This window comes from Zalophus californianus, chromosome 6 (genome assembly GCF_009762305.2).
Source record: "Zalophus californianus isolate mZalCal1 chromosome 6, mZalCal1.pri.v2, whole genome shotgun sequence".
Lineage (NCBI taxonomy): Eukaryota > Metazoa > Chordata > Mammalia > Carnivora > Otariidae > Zalophus > Zalophus californianus.
Genome location: NC_045600.1, coordinates 111,798,178 through 111,815,152, shown reverse-complemented (window position 1 = coordinate 111,815,152; position 16,975 = coordinate 111,798,178). Strand labels below are relative to the sequence as shown.

Below are 16,975 nucleotides of genomic sequence, written 5' to 3'. Positions count from 1 at the left end.
GAGAGAGAGAGAGAGAGCGAGCACAAGCAGGGAGAGGGGCAGAGGGAGAGGCAGAAGGAGAGAAGCAGACTCCCCACTGAGCAGGGAGCCTGATGTGGAGCTCGATCTCATGACCCTGAGATCATGACCTGAGCCGAAATCAAGAGTCAGAAGCTTAACCGAATGAGCCACCCAAGCGCGCCAGAAGCTGGATTTTAAATGTCTTGTCAGGGGAGGTGGGTGGGAAGAATGGGCAAAATAGGTACATACTTCCAGTTATAAAACGAGTTAAGTCACAGAGATGAAAAAGTACAGCACAGGGAATATAGTCAGCAATATTGTAATAACATTACATGGTGACACAGGGTAACTACATTTATCATGGTAACCACTGAGTAATATATAGAATTGCTGAATCATTATGTTGTACACCTGAAACTAACATAACATTGTACATTATATTTCAATAGAAATAATAAAAAAATCTAAGATTAAAAAAAAGTCTTGTGATAAAAAGAAAGGGAAAAAAAGGACAACTCACTTTCCCAGTCTCTCCTGCTGAAAGGATTCAGGCCTAGAAGGAGCAGGGTGACCTATAGTTATGAAAAGCACAGTACTTGAAGAGTTGATGAGGAATTCATTCTGTCAAAGGGGTAGGATACATCCATCTTTCAGAGGCCAAAACAGCAGAAATACTAGTTGTGCTGTCACTTGCCCAATATTCATGATATGAGCTGTGATGCCTGTGACCAATGGCAAGAGCAATAGCACATTTACTAAAATAGTCTGACACTATGATTTGGGCACTTTTCCTGGATGCATAGTCTTCACTTACTGGCTGATTTTCCCATCTTTAATGTCATTTTCACCTATCCTCTTCAAGTATATTTACAACTAAAAACCCTGACTGATATACCAGGAAAGGAGAGGGCTCAAGATAATGACAGATGAAATAATGGAAGCAACATCCCACAAAAACTGTAAGATCAAAGCCCAGATGGAAAGGTTAGCCTTTAAAGTTTAGAAGTAGAAGGGCAGATAGAGTTGTTGCTGCACTTCTGATTCTCTGATTTGTTGTTCTGCTTCATGTGGAGGAGCATGGGAAGAAATCTAGTGAATAGAGAAAATTCTATTTAATTTATACAACAGAAAAGAAATTAGTCTACATAGTAAAAAGTCAGAAGGCTGGGCAGGAAAGAAAATGGCAAAGGCCTGGAAAGCTGCTATGAGAGAGAAAAGATGACATCAAAAAATTTCAATGGTCACTTCTCCATTAACCCCTCACCACCTTCACCAAAATGTATTTTTAAAAGAACAAATTACTTGGTTTTGGGGTCAAGACAAATTTGTTTAAACCATGGACTGGAAGTCTGGAGAAAAATAAGAATTATTGGCAAGAGGGCACCTGGGTGGCTCAGATGGTTAAGCATCTGCCTTCGGCTCAGGTCATGATCCCAGGGTCCTGGGATCGAGTCCCGCATCGGGCTCCCTGCTCCTTGGGAGCCTGCTTCTCCCTCTGCTTCTCCCTCTCTCTCCCTCTGTCTCTCATGAATAAATAAATAAAATCTTGGAAAAAAAAAAGAATTATTGGCAAGAAATCTTATAGCTCTATGGCCCTCACTAGACCGTAAGGTCCTCCTCCATGGCAGGGACTAGGGCTCCCTAATGAATAAACAAACGAACAAAAAATTAATATGCCTGGTATATGGAAATGAGGAAAGACAGCAGAAAGAGATGACAGAATTTGAAGTACTTCACAATTTTGCCTAGGGTAAGACTTCTCTTTAAGGATGTCAAAACGAATAGAAATGATGCTTGAATATATTGTGTTACCACCTGGGAAGTACGATTTTTTAAAAAAAAAATGCTATCTAGGGGGCACCTGGGTGGCTCAGTCATTAAGCGTCTGCCTTCGGCTCGGGTCATGATCCCAGGGTCCTGGGATCGAGTCCCGCATTGGGCTCCCTGCTCCGTGGGAAGCCTCTTCTCCCTCTCCCACTCCCCCTGCTTGTGTTCCCTCTCTGTGTCTCTCTCTGTCAAATAAATAAATAAAATCTTAAAAAAAAAAGGCTACGTAGGGGCGCCTGGGTGGCTCGGTTGAGTAAATGTCTGCTTTCAGCTCGGGTCGTGGTCCCAGGGTCCTGGAATTGAGCCCCGTGTCGGGCTCCTTGCTCAGCAGGGAGCCTGCTTCTCCCTCTGCCACTGCCCCCTGCTTGTGCCCCCCGCCCAGAAAGCAAGCAAGCAAGCAATGTAACAAAATTATTGGCTATACTGTCTAACTTTTCTTATGATTCCTGGGATCCTAAATTGTTACAAGATTGTCATACGAGTACACCTTCATTTTTATACTAAAGGAAAGGAAGATGCACAGTGTCACTCACATTCTGAGTTTCTTCTCATTTTCCAAAAGGGTATTAAGGGATGGGGAAGGAGAAAGAATGGAAAGGGGCCTAGGCATTGGTGTTCTTTAAAGTTCTCAGGTGATTCTAATGCGCAACCACTTTAATAGTTTATCAGTTCATTCTTTAGGGTTTCCCAGGTAGATGATTATATGGTCTACAAAAATTTCTCTTCCTTTTTTTAAATTTTTATTTATTTGACAGAGAGACAGACAGTGAGAGAGGAAACACAACCAGGGGGAGTGGGAGAGGGAGAAGAGGGCTTCCTGCCAAGCAGGGAGCCCGATGCGGGACTCAATCCCGGGACTCCAGGATCATGACCTGAGCCGAAGGCAGTCGCTTAACCAACTGAGCCACCCAGGCGCCCCTCTCTTCTTTTTTTAAATAAATGTTTTCATTACAAATGAGTTCTTATTTTCTGAATTACATAGTTAATGTGTTATTATAACACTTCTCCTGGGATTACTGAAGGAAGTTCACAGAATACATAAAAGTATAAAGAAAAATCTAAATATAATCCAAATACTCCCATCGCCAATTTTTATACCACTTATTTAATTTTCTATGTATTATTTTAAATAACAGTTATCAGAACTTCCGGTACTTTTAAATGCTGGTGACAGCCAGTACCCTGTTTGATTTTATTGGACATCCTTCCAATGTTTCAAAATTAAGGATAATTCTGCTTTGGATTATAGCTGATGCCTTTCATGACACTGAGAAATTACCTTCTTAGTTTGTTAAAAATTGTTTTTTTTCTAAATCATGGGTATCACTAACCCGTTAAAAAGTAGTAAATACTATAGATGAATTATTTTTTCCCTAATGGTGACATATTCTTGCTTTCCTAGGAGAAATCTACTAGACCATTAATTCTTCCAATTTAAATATTATTTATGAATTCAACGGCTATGTTCATAATAAAGGTGATTTATATCTTATGCAGTCTTTCTCAAATTTTGTAACAAGAGTTATTCTGATTTGGCTAATAGGAATTAATGATGTCTTCTCTTTTTCTATGTTCTGAAATAATTCTCAATAGAAACTTGCAGTTCCTTGATGGTTTATTACATAGAACTTGACCATAAAATCATCTAGTGGTTTTTGGAGGAGAAGGATCTTTTAGTAAATATTTACTACATTTTTCCATGGTTATTTTTCTACTTCTTGGGGGACAATGAAGTAATTTCCATTTCTAAGCTTTCAAATATATTGGTAAAAGTGGTACTCAGTATTTATTTATAATTCTGAAATATTTTTCCTATCTATAATTATGCATTATTCCCAATGTTGTTTATTTGTGCCTTTCTCCCCTACCCCCATCGTATTTGCCAATGGTTTACTTCCTCACCCTTTCCGACATAGCTTTTACTTTTTTAAGAACAATCTTGGCTGACAGCAAAACTCAGCAGAAAGTACACAGCATTCCCATTTACCCCTTGCCCGCCCCCCACACACAACCTGACCCACTATCAACAAGTCATACCAGAGTGGCACATGTGATAGAATCAATGAATCTACATCGACACATCATTATCATCCAAAGTCCACAGATTACATTAGGATTCACATTTGTGTTGTACATTTTATGGGTTTGGACAAAGGTACAGTGATATATATGCAACATAACAGTTTCATGCAGAATAGTTTCACTGCCCTAAAAATCCTTTTTGCTCTATACATTCACCCTTCCCTCCACCTAACCCCTGGCAACCACTGACCTTACTGTCTCTGTAGTTTTGCCTTTTCCAAAATATCATATAGTTGGAATCATACAGTATGTAGCCTTTACAGATTGGCTTCTTTCACTTAGTAACATGCATTTAAAGTTTCTCCATATCTTTTCATGACTTCATAGCTCATTTCTTTTTAGCACGAAATAATATTCAAGTGTCTGGACGTACCACAGTTTATTCATCCATCCACCAACTGGAGGACATCTTGATAGTTTCCAAGTTTAAGCAATTATAAATAAAAATGCTATGAATATTCATGGACAGGTTTTTGTGTGGACACAAGCTTTCAGCTCATTTGGGTAAACACCAAAAAGTATGACTGCTGGATCCTATCGAAAGAGTATATTTAGTTTTCTAAGACATTGCCAAACTGAAAGCAAAGCAGCTATGCCATTCTGCATCCCCACCAGCAATGAGAGTTCTTGTTGCTCTGCATCCTCATCAGTATTTCGTAGTGTCAGTGTTTTTGGATTTTAGCCATTCTAATAGGTATGCAGTGGTATCTTGTTTTAATTAGCAATGCCCTGATAATATATGACGTTGAGTATCTCTTCATATGCTTATTTAACACCTGCCTATCTTCTTTAATGCATTGTCTATTCAGATTTTTGCCCACTGGGTTTTTTTTTAATTAGTGAGTTTCAGGAGTTCTTTGTATATTTTGGAAAGTCTTTATCAGGTATCTTTCACAAATATTTTCTCCAGGTATATGGCTTGCTTCTCATTCTCTTGATATTCGCCTTTTAAAAAATCATTTTCAAAGATGTTTTTGTTTTATGTATTTTTGTTATCTATTTCAATTATGTTGCTTTTATCTTAAGTACTTATTCTACTGTCTTTGGGTTTGTGTTTTTCTAATTTCCCGTTTCAAAGGCTTTGTTTTCTACCTCTTTTTCTTTTTCTTATAAAGATACTAAGCCTGCAAATTCCCCTGTATCTCTTCAGCCATATCCTACATTTGTACTGTCACTGTTTAATCATAATCATTTTTGGATAATGAGTTACTTGAAAATGTGAAAATAGAATGCATATTGATTTTTACTGGAATTTATTATAGCCTAAATTTGACCAATTTGAAAATAACATACTCTGAAAGGTACCATACCAAATACCAATACATAATTTAAATTCTCTCTGTTTACTGATAAACAGTCTAGAAGAAAACACATTAGTGTAGAAAGAATTATGTGCCAAGGGAGATAAGGAAAGGAGCATCCACAAAACAAGAATTAAGTTACTAAAATAAATAAAATGGATACCGTTGAACTAAACAATTCAAGATGGCTCAATAGCACAATGCGTGCAAAAAGAAACGCAAGTTAGTGAATTAAAGATAAACATGAGGAACTTCACAGACCAGAGTAGAAAGACAAAGATAACAAGTACAGAAAAAACATCTTGAAAAAAAATTAAAATTAATTTCCAAAAGGGATCCAGAAATTTCAACATGTGACTAACAGGGATTCCAGAAAGCACTGAGAGAATCAAGAAAAGAAGAAATAATAGCTAAGAATTTCCCCAAACCAAAAATATTAGTTCTCAGACTTAAAGAGCCCAACTGAATATGCTTTCAAAAACTACCCAAAATTTCAGAATATTAAGGATTTCTCTTAGAGTCCTTAAAAATTTTAATACATATGAAATGACTTAAATGACTAAAGATATATTCTGGGGAGAAAAAAGTAAATTTGGAGAAAACGGTGGGATGCAAGAGACTAGCCAAAAGGAAAAAAAAAGTTAAATATATGTTAGTAAAAGTGCTCATAAAGGTGCCCACTAGAAAAACTGAAATAAAACATGTAACTCTGAGATTGGGGGGGACAAAGGGGGAGAAAGACTTGGTATCAAGGCAACAAAAAACCAAATAGAAAACATAATAAATACAAAGCACAACTTACAATGGCAGTAATTAAATCTAAACGTATTAGTAATCATAAAGTGTGGCAGTGTTAATATCAAACATAGAGTATAATGTGAAACTCATTAAATGAGACAAAAAGATATTGCATATTGGTTTTAAAAACACTATTTAAAGATTTAAAGGTTCCCAATAACAAATCTTCAGAATATACAAAAAACTGAAATTACAAAAAGAAACTGAAAAGTTCACACACACAGACATTTCCAAGGAGCTACTTTTTAATTCATACTTACCACATCTAAGTACAGTATTTAATTGAAAAATGCTTTCAGCAGTATCAACAGTGTTATAAGAGAAAATTTTCTTTGAAGAAATACATTAATAAGAAACAAACTGTTAAGTCAGAAGAATATCAGATATAAATAATGAAAACTCCTTTTCCTAATAGAAGTGTCACAAAATAAGCCAGAAAATAAATGTTACCAAAATTAAGAAATACCACTGACTTCAAAAAAGGTGGTCAGATCCACAGGGGGCGGCAGGGGCAATCACAGTCAGGAGCATTTTATTCTTCATGAACCCTGGGAAAACTATATATGTTTAAGAACATAAGCTTTGGAGTCCAACAAACATGAGTTTGAGTGCTAACTCCTTGTGTTACAAAACTGAGATAAATATATTAAGTCTTACTTTCCATATCAATTAAGTGGGGATAATAGTTTCTAACACCATAAAGCTATAAGGAGGATAAAATGAAATAATGCCTGGCACAAAGGGCTCAATAACTGATAACTACTACTTGTTACTATTAAATTGTAGTTGGGGTGCAATGCGTGAGAAATTGAGCAACAGGGACGCCTGGGTGGCTCAGTTGGTTAAGTGTCTGCTTTCGGCTCAGGTCATGATCCCAGGGTCCTGGGAGCCTGCTTCTCCCTCTGCCTGCTCCTCCCCCTGCTTGTGATCTCTCTCTCTCTCTGACAGATAAATAAATAAAATATTATAAAAAAAACCACACACACAAAAAAACACAAAAAACTGAGCAGTCCTCTTAGTATTATTTAATATCTGTTTTGCAAAGTTCTTTCAATTTTAAAATCAAATGGGAAGTATTTTCCATTTATTTCTCATAATATTGGGGTTCTCAATTCCCAACTAGTGTTAATTCTTTATTAAAGGATTGCTAATTTTAGACTGAAGAATATGGTTGACAGAATAAATATAGGCTGTCACCCTACCACCTTAACAAGTACTCCTGATTTTCAGTCTAAGAAAAAAGATTAAGAATGGCAGTAATATTGTCCTTCACTAGTCCTGTAATTTCTTCCCTTTTAGAACTAGAAACATTTTGAGAGAAAATATAAAAAAATACTCAATGGAATATCATCCTGCCTGAAATTAGAGAACCAGTCCGAACAGCTATTTTGATGGTCAGGATACCCTGAGCAACTTATTTTTACTGAATAAATGTCATTAATATGCTTAACATAGATTTAAAGTTTTATGGGCAAGAAAATTTTAAGTAATTAATGGAAGGTATTATTCATATGTTTGAGGACTGTATCAAGTGCTTTTTAAAATGCATTTTATCCTCTTCCTTTAAGCAGGCTCCACACCCAACTTGGGGCTTGAACTCAGGACCCTGAGATCAAGAGCTGCATTTTCCACCAACTGAGCCAGCCAGGTGCCCCCTCGACCACTTTTTCAAAACACATTTTTAGTTCTCAGTACTCAAGATGATGTAATTTTGAAGATACTGAAGGAGAGCCCCCACCTTAGCTCCAAAATAAAAGGAACATTAAGTCTGAGTTCCCTTAACATTAAGTTTATTGCAAAATTTACAGATGAGGAATACAAGAAATTAAAGCACATACTACTTGCTCACTGGTTATTTTCATATACTGGTCTATAAATCAATTCCTTATTTGCTTCTTGTAAATTCAGTTCAACAAGCTTTCTGTGCTACTTTTAAGTACAAAGCTGACAATAGTTCCTTACCTTTCCATTAGCTTCTCTTTATCCCAATTGAAGTGGCTAAGGAGTATTCTTGTGATAGTTGCTGGATTCTAAAGAAGGGGGGAAAAAAAGTTATTTTAAGGTAACAGTACTTCATTGACATTTAGTGAATTTTTAGGTTGAATTTAATTTCATCCCACCCAAATTTCCTTTCCTAAGATATTTCTTTATTCTACAAAGAAAATACAAAAATAATTGTGAGATCAAGACTATTTAAAAATAGTCTGCCACACAAATTTGTCAGTTTTCTATAGGATTCTAAAGCAGAATTCAAAATTAGCCAAAAAATATGAATAAGGAAAATGTGGTTCATAAATACAATGGAATATTAATCAGCCATCAGAAAGGATGAATACCCACCATTTGTATCGACATGGATGGAACTGGAGGGGATTATGCTAAGTGAAATAAGTCAAGCAGAGAAAGACAATTATCATATGGTTTCACTCATATGTGGAACATAAAGAATAGCACAGAGGACCACAGGGGAAGGGAGGGAAAACTGAATGGGAAGAAATCAGAGAGGGAGACAAACCATGAGAGACTCTGGACTCCAGGAACCAAACTGAGGATTACAGTAGGGAGGGGGGTGGGGGGATGGGGCAACTGGGTGATGGGTATCAAAGGGGGCACGTGTGGTGAGGAGCACTGGGTGTTATATGCAACTAATGAATCGCTGAACACTACATCAAAAACTAATGATGTACTATATGCTGGCTAATTGAACATAATAAAAAAAATTTAAAAAAAAGCCAAAAAGAAATTTAATGAAAACTTGCTGTATTAAATCAAGCACTAATTAAAATTAAATCTTACAATTAAGATTTAGCAGATTGTCACTCTGTTAATCAACAAAATTTCTAATTATAAAATTTCTAATACCTTATTGTATTGAATAGTTACAATTCAATAATAATATTGAATGGTTTAGGTCCTTCAGAGATATTTAATGAAAAAGACAAAATATTTGTACTAGGTAATAATTTAGAGAGTATAATCTGAGGATGCTGTTTCATTTCTAGAAGGATAGGCTAACAGCATGAAATAAACCCAAGTCTGACTGTCCTATTGTTTAATGCTGTCATTTATTTTTATTAATATTTATTCCCATTTCTCATGAAACTAGTCAGGTTACTATCTGGGTACAGAATTTTTACTTAAAATGCTAGTTACAATGTCAGAGGTGGAACTCAAACCTGAATCAAATAACATTTCAAAAAGGATCTCTGCATAAAACTACTTTTGTGTCACCAGAGTTAGACCACAGTATTAGTTAACAACTGATTTAATTAAAAAGTAATCTTGTATAAAAATGTCATGAAACAATGCAATTTGTCACAGGAAAATTCACATACATTCAATACCCCCCGCAAAATCCAAAGATGCAGACATGGTAACTCTCATTCACCCACTTTAGACACATTTTGCTAATCCATTTAGGTACTCCTTGCTTCTTGGGCCCAGACTCCCTTAAGAATCCTCCTTTAACATAGCATTCAGCAGACACCACCACTTTACAAGAGTCAATATGTGAAAAAACAGAACAAAACAAAAAACCCCTATTAACTGATCCTATTTTATGTTTATTTGTACAGAATATACAGACACTGTTCTGTCCAGCTCTTTCTCAGAAATATGATTCAACAATTTATTAACACTCCAAACCCCCTAACCCAACCCAACTCTGTTTGGAAACAGGTTTTCACAACAGGATTTGCGCCTGAAATTGAAATAGTTATTCCTTTAGGTTTAGTCATATGTAAAATAAAGGCAATAATCCTATCGACTGGGAGAATTAAGTCCAATAGCATCCATGAGAATTGTGTGACTATAACTCTGTGGCACCCAAATACACTGTGTTCTCTGCCACTAGACAGAGTGCTTGAGGGAAGATGTTTCAGGAGTTGTTGAGTCTTAACTTGCCAAGAGAAAAAAGGGAGAAGAGGACAAATGGCCTCTGATGCCCTTTGATGTTGCTGTCGGGTCTTTTCTGTGCTTGAGTTCCAGTATCAAAACCTGGTCCCATCCAGAGGTTCCCAAACCTGTTCCTGGCTCATCAAAAATTATTATGGAGGCGTCTTCTTCCTGCCTTGTTTTCGGCCTTTTTGCTCTCAGAGCCGCTGATAGCAAGATGTCTTCGGGAAATGCCAAAATTGGGCATCCTGCCCCCAACTTCATAGCCACGGCTGTTATGCCAGATGGCCAGTTCAAAGATCTCAGCCTATCTGACTACAAAGGAAAATACATTGTGTTCTTCTTTTACCCTCTTGACTTCACCTTTGTGTGCCCCACGGAGATCATTGCTTTCAGTGACAGGGCAGAAGAATTTAAGAAACTCAACTGTCAAGTGATTGGTGCTTCTGTGGATTCTCATTTCTGTCACCTGGCATGGATCAACACACCCAAGAAACAAGGAGGACTGGGACCCATGAATATTCCCTTGGTATCAGACCCCAAGCGTACCATTGCTCAGGACTATGGAGTCTTAAAGGCTGATGAAGGCATCTCCTTCAGGGGCCTCTTTATCATTGACGATAAAGGTATCCTTAGGCAGATCACGGTAAATGACCTTCCTGTAGGGCGCTCTGTGGATGAGACTCTGCGACTGGTTCAGGCCTTCCAGTTTACTGACAAGCATGGGGAAGTGTGCCCAGCTGGCTGGAAGCCTGGCAGTGATACCATCAAGCCTGATGTTCAGAAGAGCAAAGAATATTTCTCTAAGCAGAAGTGAGCGCCGGGTCGTTTTAGGGCTGGGCTGCAGTGGGTGGCCATGAAAACAAAATCTCTCTTGTATTATTGTCATGCTTAGAACATAAGACTTTAGACTGTGCAGATGTGGTATGGGGACAGGACAGGCCTTTTCTGCAGGGGTTGGGGAGGCCAGCCTTTCTTTTCTGGAGAGAAGGGCCTGAGCTGTTATGGGGCAGGCCAACTGTATGTACAGTAGCAGGGCATCACGTTTTGTCTTTTGTTTCTATTAAACTTGAACCGAGAAAAAAAAAAAAAAAAAAAAAAATTATTATGGAAAGTTCAGTTAAAACACAGATTACTAGGGTCCACCCCCATATAGGTTTGGGGTAGGGCATCCCCAAATGTGATCATGACCCAAGGGATTCAGAAAATTCGACCAGCAGTCCCCTAGGATGAAGAAAACGTGACAATTTTTCTATTTCTTATCTCATCCTTCCTGTGTAGGTGTATGTGCCTGATGTACATATTACATCGAAGGCAGATGCTCCAAAGTTTTTCCTAATGGGATAGACTGAAAAAATTCATCTAAACCACAGTGGCATGATAATGCCAAAATACTTATATATTCTGCCAGGGTCTAGGCTATGGGGCAGGAGATATTTCACAATACTAAATAATTATATTTTGGTCACTATTTCAACGTAGCTGGCTCAAGTCATTTATGTGCACTGCATATAAGGAAAGGCACTGGGAGAATAACACATAATGTGAATCTACTGTACGCCAAGCCCTGTATAAGGCACTTTATATACCCCATTTAATTCTCAAAGCTCTCTGTAAGAGAGCACTTACCTGCCATGTTAAATACGAGAAAACCATGACTAGATTCTTTGGAGGTTATAAAAATCACCCAATATTATCCAGTTAATTAAGTGAAAAAGTTGTGAATTTTAGCCTAAAACAATCTGAAACTAATATTCTTTCACTTATTCCATGTAGTAGAACCTAAAGGAATATTAAAGATCTCATTTAACTACTAGTCGTATGTATAAATACCCTTTACATACTAAACCAAACGGTGTTACCAGGACAGGATGAGGAGGGGATGGCAGAAAGCTAAGAGACGCAAGGGAGCTCTCTGGGAATGTTCTATTTTTTGAGTGTGATGGTTGGTTATATGAGGGAAAACATTTCTCAAAAACAAACTATACACTTAAAAATGGGTATATTTAGTCATATAGTAATACACCAATAATGTTAATTTAAAAACAAAACAATGTGACTTCTGGTCCTGGCCAAGACGGAGTAATAAGCTCACTGCAGGGGCTCTCTCTCCCACTGATTACAACTAAAAACTCGACAAAATGCTCTTAAAATTAAACAGCAGGCAGACTGGGGAGGGAAGTGAAGAACAACAAATAAGATGGCGGTGAGTATTCTGCTTTTTATCGTTTAGTTCCTGGCTTCGACCCATGAGTGGGCCAAATAGGAAAACTGTTGTAGCAGGCATGACTAATACTAAGGAGAAAGCATCTTTTTTGCTAGAGGATTATGGCAAAAGGCTCCTAACAATGTAGGGGAAATACTTATCTTTTTTCTTTTTCTCCTGTTTTTCTAGGTCCTGCCTGAGGCCAGCTGCAGCCATGAAACTACACCGCTGCAGAATGACAAGAGAAAATTCATTCCCTTGAACAGAAGAATCAGGAAGAGGGCCCCTGTTGTGAAAAAAAGTTGGGGGATCCCTATTCTTTTCTTTTTTCTCTTGCCACTTCACCTCAAGGCATGACAGGTAAGAAACTAAAACCTAGAAAACTCCATGCTTCTGGCTAGAGGAATGAAGGAAAGGGCTTCTGGGACTCAGAGTATAGGGGAAATCGCTGAGAAGAGAAAGATGGAGGAGTAGACCCCTAATTCTGCATATGAACCTGGGCTCACCCTGCAAGCTATGCACATGTGGAACGCAGCTAAAGTATAGATGAGGCTTTTAGAATAGAACTATAAGTCACCGCCCAAGTCCTAGATCAATCTAAGTGGGAATGGAAGGGCAACTCAACCCAGCAAAGGCTTTGAAAACTGAACAGATGATGGAACCACCACCTATATAAAGTGAGAAAGAATATGCAGTTATAACCTAACTGGATTGACTTGTTTACTGAAACAAAAAATCCTCACCTCTCTAAAGGATTTAACAGGATGCAGAATCTCACAACATAATATTCAAAATGTCCAGGATAGAATCCAAAATTTAACACACATTGCAAGAACAAAAATCTGACCAACTCTCAAGGGAGAAGATAATTAATAGATGCCAACCCCAAGATGACCCAGATATTAGAAATACCAAAGACGTTTAAAGTAACTATTGAAAACATGATCCATTAGGTGAGAATGGACACCTTAAAATGGATGAAACAAATTCTTAGGAAAGAAGTTATAAAAAACCAAATGGAAACTTTAGAACTAAAAAACACAAAGGTTACTAGATAGGCTCAATAGCAGAAAGGAGATGACAGAGAAGTCACTGAACTTGAAGATGTATCAATAAAAAATTATCTGAACTTAACAAAAGAAAAAAACTATCCTTTTTGTTTTGTTTTTAAAAGAACAGCCTCTCGGGGAGCCTGGGTGGCTCAGTCGTTAAGCGTCTGCCTTCGGCTCAGGTCATGATCCCAGGGTCCTGGGAGCGAACCCCCGCATCAGGCTCCCTGCTCAGCGGGAAGCCAGCTTCTCCCTCTCCTACTCCCCCTGCTTGTGTTCCCTCTCTCGCTGTGTCTGTCAAATAAATAAATAAATAAAATCTTAAAAAAAAAAAGAACAGTCCTCTCAGGGCCCTGTGGGAGAATACCAAAAGCTGTCAGCCTAGAATTCTATGTTCAGTGAAAGTATAGTTCAGAAATGAAGACAAAGATATTCTCAGACAAAAACAAAAAACAAACAAAAAAAACTGTGAGAACTCACTGCCAGCAGATCTGCTCTAAATGAAATGCTAAGTTCTTTAGGTGCAAGGGAAATGATCCCAGGGAGGAACATGGAATTTTGGGGGGAAAGAGCAAGAGAAATGGTAAATGGGTAAATATTAGGGACTATTTTTCTCCTCTTACGTTCTTGAAAACATAAAATTACTGAAACCAAGAAATTCTAACATGTAATGGAGGGGGAAAGGGTTAAACACATATGTTTACACATATGACAACTATAATATAAAGGGACTGGGAGAAAAGTAATCTATACAGATGAAGCTTCTATGTGTTACCTGGAGCGGTAGAATATTAATTCTAAGTAGAATGTGAAGAGTTAAAACATTTATATTATAATCCCCAGGGCAACCAACGACTAACTAGAAATCAAAAAGATTTTAAAGAACCACTTACAATAGCACCCAAATTTGAAATATTTAGGTATAAATTTAACAATATATATAAAGAATCCATATGCTGAAAACTGCAAAATACTGATGAAGGAAATAAAAATAAATAAATAAATAAATAAATAAATAAAAGACCTAGATACACTACCTTCATGGGTTTGGGAGACTCAATATAATTAAAATATCGTTTCTTCCCAAACTGATCTATAGATTCAATTCAACACCAATCAAAATCCCAGTAGGATTTTTTGGGTAGGTATCAACAAATTGATTCTAAAGCTTATATGTAATAGCAAGGAAACTAGAATAACGAAAATAATTTTGAAAAGAACTGATCAAGACAGTATGGTACTGGTACAAAAATAAACACACAGATCAATGGAACAGAATAGAGAACTCAGAAACGGGCCCACAAGCAGTAAAGAATATCCAACGGGGAAAAAAAGTTTCTTCAACAAATTGTGTTGGGAAAACTGGACAGTAATATGCAGAAGAATGAAACTGAACCACTTTCTTACACCATACACAAAAATAAAATCAAAATGGGTGAAAGACCTAAATGTGAAATCCTAGAGAACACAGGTAGCAACCTCTTTGACATAAGTCATAGCAACTTCTTACTAGATATGCCTCCTGAGGGAAGGGGGAAAAAAGCAAAAATGAACGATGGGGACTTCATCAAGATAAAAAGCAGGTGGTTGAGCAGCTGCCTTCAGCTCAGATAATGGTCCCAGAGTCCTGGGATTTTGTCAGGCTCCCTGCTCAGTGGGGAGCCTGCTTCTACCCCTCCCTCTCCCTTGGCCGCTCCCCCTGCTTGTGCTCTGTATCAAATAAACAAAATCTTAAAAAAAAAAAAGCTTCTGCACAGCAAAGTAAACAATCACAAAAACTAAAAGGCAACCTACAGAGTGGAAAAAGGTATTTGCAAATGACATATCTAAAATCTATTAAAAAAAGAACTTATCAAACACCCAAAAACCAAATAATCCAGTTAAAAAAGTGGGCAGAAGACGTGAATATATATTTTTCCAAAGAAGACATAACAACAGACTTAACACACAGATGAAAAGATGCTCCATATCACTCATCAGGTAAATGCAAATCAAAGCTACAATGAGATATCACCTCACAATTGTCAGAATGGTTAAAATTAACAACACAGGAAACAACAGGTGTTGGTAAGGATGCAGAAAAAGGGGAATCCTCTTGCAGTGTTGGTGAGAATGCAAACTGGTGTAGCCACTCTGGAAAACAGTATGAAGGTTCCTCAGAAAGTTAAAAGGAGAACTACCCTACGATCCAGCAATTGTACTACTAGGTACCTAAAGGATACAAAAATAATGATTCGAAGGGATACATGCACCCTGATATTTATAGCAGTATTATTAACAATAGTCAAATTATGGAAAGAGCCCAAATGTCCACTGACTGATGAATGGATAAAGAAGATGTGATACACACACACACACACACACACAGGAATACTACTCAGCCACAAAAAGAAATGAAATCTTACCATTTGCAACTACCTAGATGGAGATAAAGAGTATCATGCTAAGCCAAATAAGTCAGTCAGAGAAAGACATACCGTATGATTTCACTCATATGTCAAATTTAAGAAACAAAACAGATGGACATGGTAGGGGGAAAAGAGAGGCAAAGCAGAAAACAGATCCTTAACTACAGAGAACAAACTGAGGGTTGCTGGAGGGGAGGTGGGTGGGGGGATGGGTTATATGGGTGATGAGGCATTAAGGAGTGCACTTGTGATGAGCACTGGGTGTTGTATGGAAGTGATGAATCACCAGATTCTACACCCGAAACTAATGTTACACTGTATGTTAACTGGAATTTAAATAAAAACTTGAAAAACAAATAAATACATTAAAATGTTACTATTAAGAAAAGAACAGAACACAACCTGATCTCAAAATATACTATAAAGCTACAGTACTGGCAAAAGGATAGATATACCAATCAAAGGAACAGAAGCCACAAATAGATACATACAAATATGGCAAAATGACTTTTTACAAAGATGCTACAATTCCAAGGGAGGAAACAGTTTTTTCCAAAAACAGTGCTAGAATAACCAAGACATCTATATGTTAAAAAAAAAAAAATCAACTTTAACCTAAACCTTAGACTTTATACAAAATTAATAATGGATCAGACCTAAATGTGAAACACAATACTATAAAACTTCTAGAGGAAAATCTTTGTGGCCTCGGTTTGGGCAGAGTCCTTAGATAACAAAAGCACAATCCATAAGAAAAACTGATAAACTGGAATTCATCAAAATGAAAAGGACACTGTTAAGAAAATGGAAAGAAAAGCCAGAGACTGGGAGAAAATATATGCAAATCATATCTTATAAAGGACTTGTATTCAGAATACATATTTTTAAAATCTCTTGAAACCTAATAAGAAAACAAAAACCCAATTTTAAAAATAGGCAAAAGCTTTGAACAGACACTTCAGCAAAGAAAATCTACACAGAGGCATGAAAAAGAACAAGATGTTCAACATTATTAGTTATTTGAACACAGGAATTGAAGCCACAAGGTCACCACTACAAGCCTGTGTGGGGTGGAAGAGGCACCCTATCAGACAAACCCAAGTGCCGCAGAGTATGTGGTTTAACTGGAACTTTCATACACTGCTGGTGGGAATGCATCATAATACAGCCAAGAGGAAAAAATTTAGCAGTTTCTTACAAGGTTAAACATATACTTACTACAAGCCCCAAATCTCACTATTAGGAATTTACCCTAAAACTTATCTTCACTCAAAAAAACTATATAACAAAGTTTATAACAGCTTTATTCCTACCTGGCAAAAACTGCTAACAGCCCAAATATTTCACAACTGGGGAATGGTTAAAGAAACTGTGGTACATCCACAATGGAATACTACTCAGCAAAAGAAA

The 16,975-nt window shown here is 37.2% G+C and overlaps 2 protein-coding genes across 3 annotated transcripts in view; one reads left to right on the top strand and one right to left on the bottom strand.

The window, feature by feature from the left end:
• Positions 1–16,975, bottom strand: part of ARIH1 (ariadne RBR E3 ubiquitin protein ligase 1) — a 119,604-nt gene that overhangs the window by 63,481 nt on the left and 39,148 nt on the right. For both annotated transcript variants that reach the window (XM_027568742.2, XM_027568743.2), the window contains one exon: positions 7,971–8,038. In XM_027568742.2, the coding sequence (XP_027424543.1) occupies positions 7,971–8,038 (68 nt within the window). The remainder of the gene's footprint in view (positions 1–7,970; positions 8,039–16,975) is intronic.
• Positions 10,068–11,004, top strand: LOC113924674 (peroxiredoxin-1). Its single transcript, XM_035727965.1, has one exon. The coding sequence runs from the start codon at positions 10,120–10,122 to the stop codon at positions 10,717–10,719; it is 600 nt and encodes a 199-aa protein (XP_035583858.1). The 5' UTR covers positions 10,068–10,119; the 3' UTR covers positions 10,720–11,004.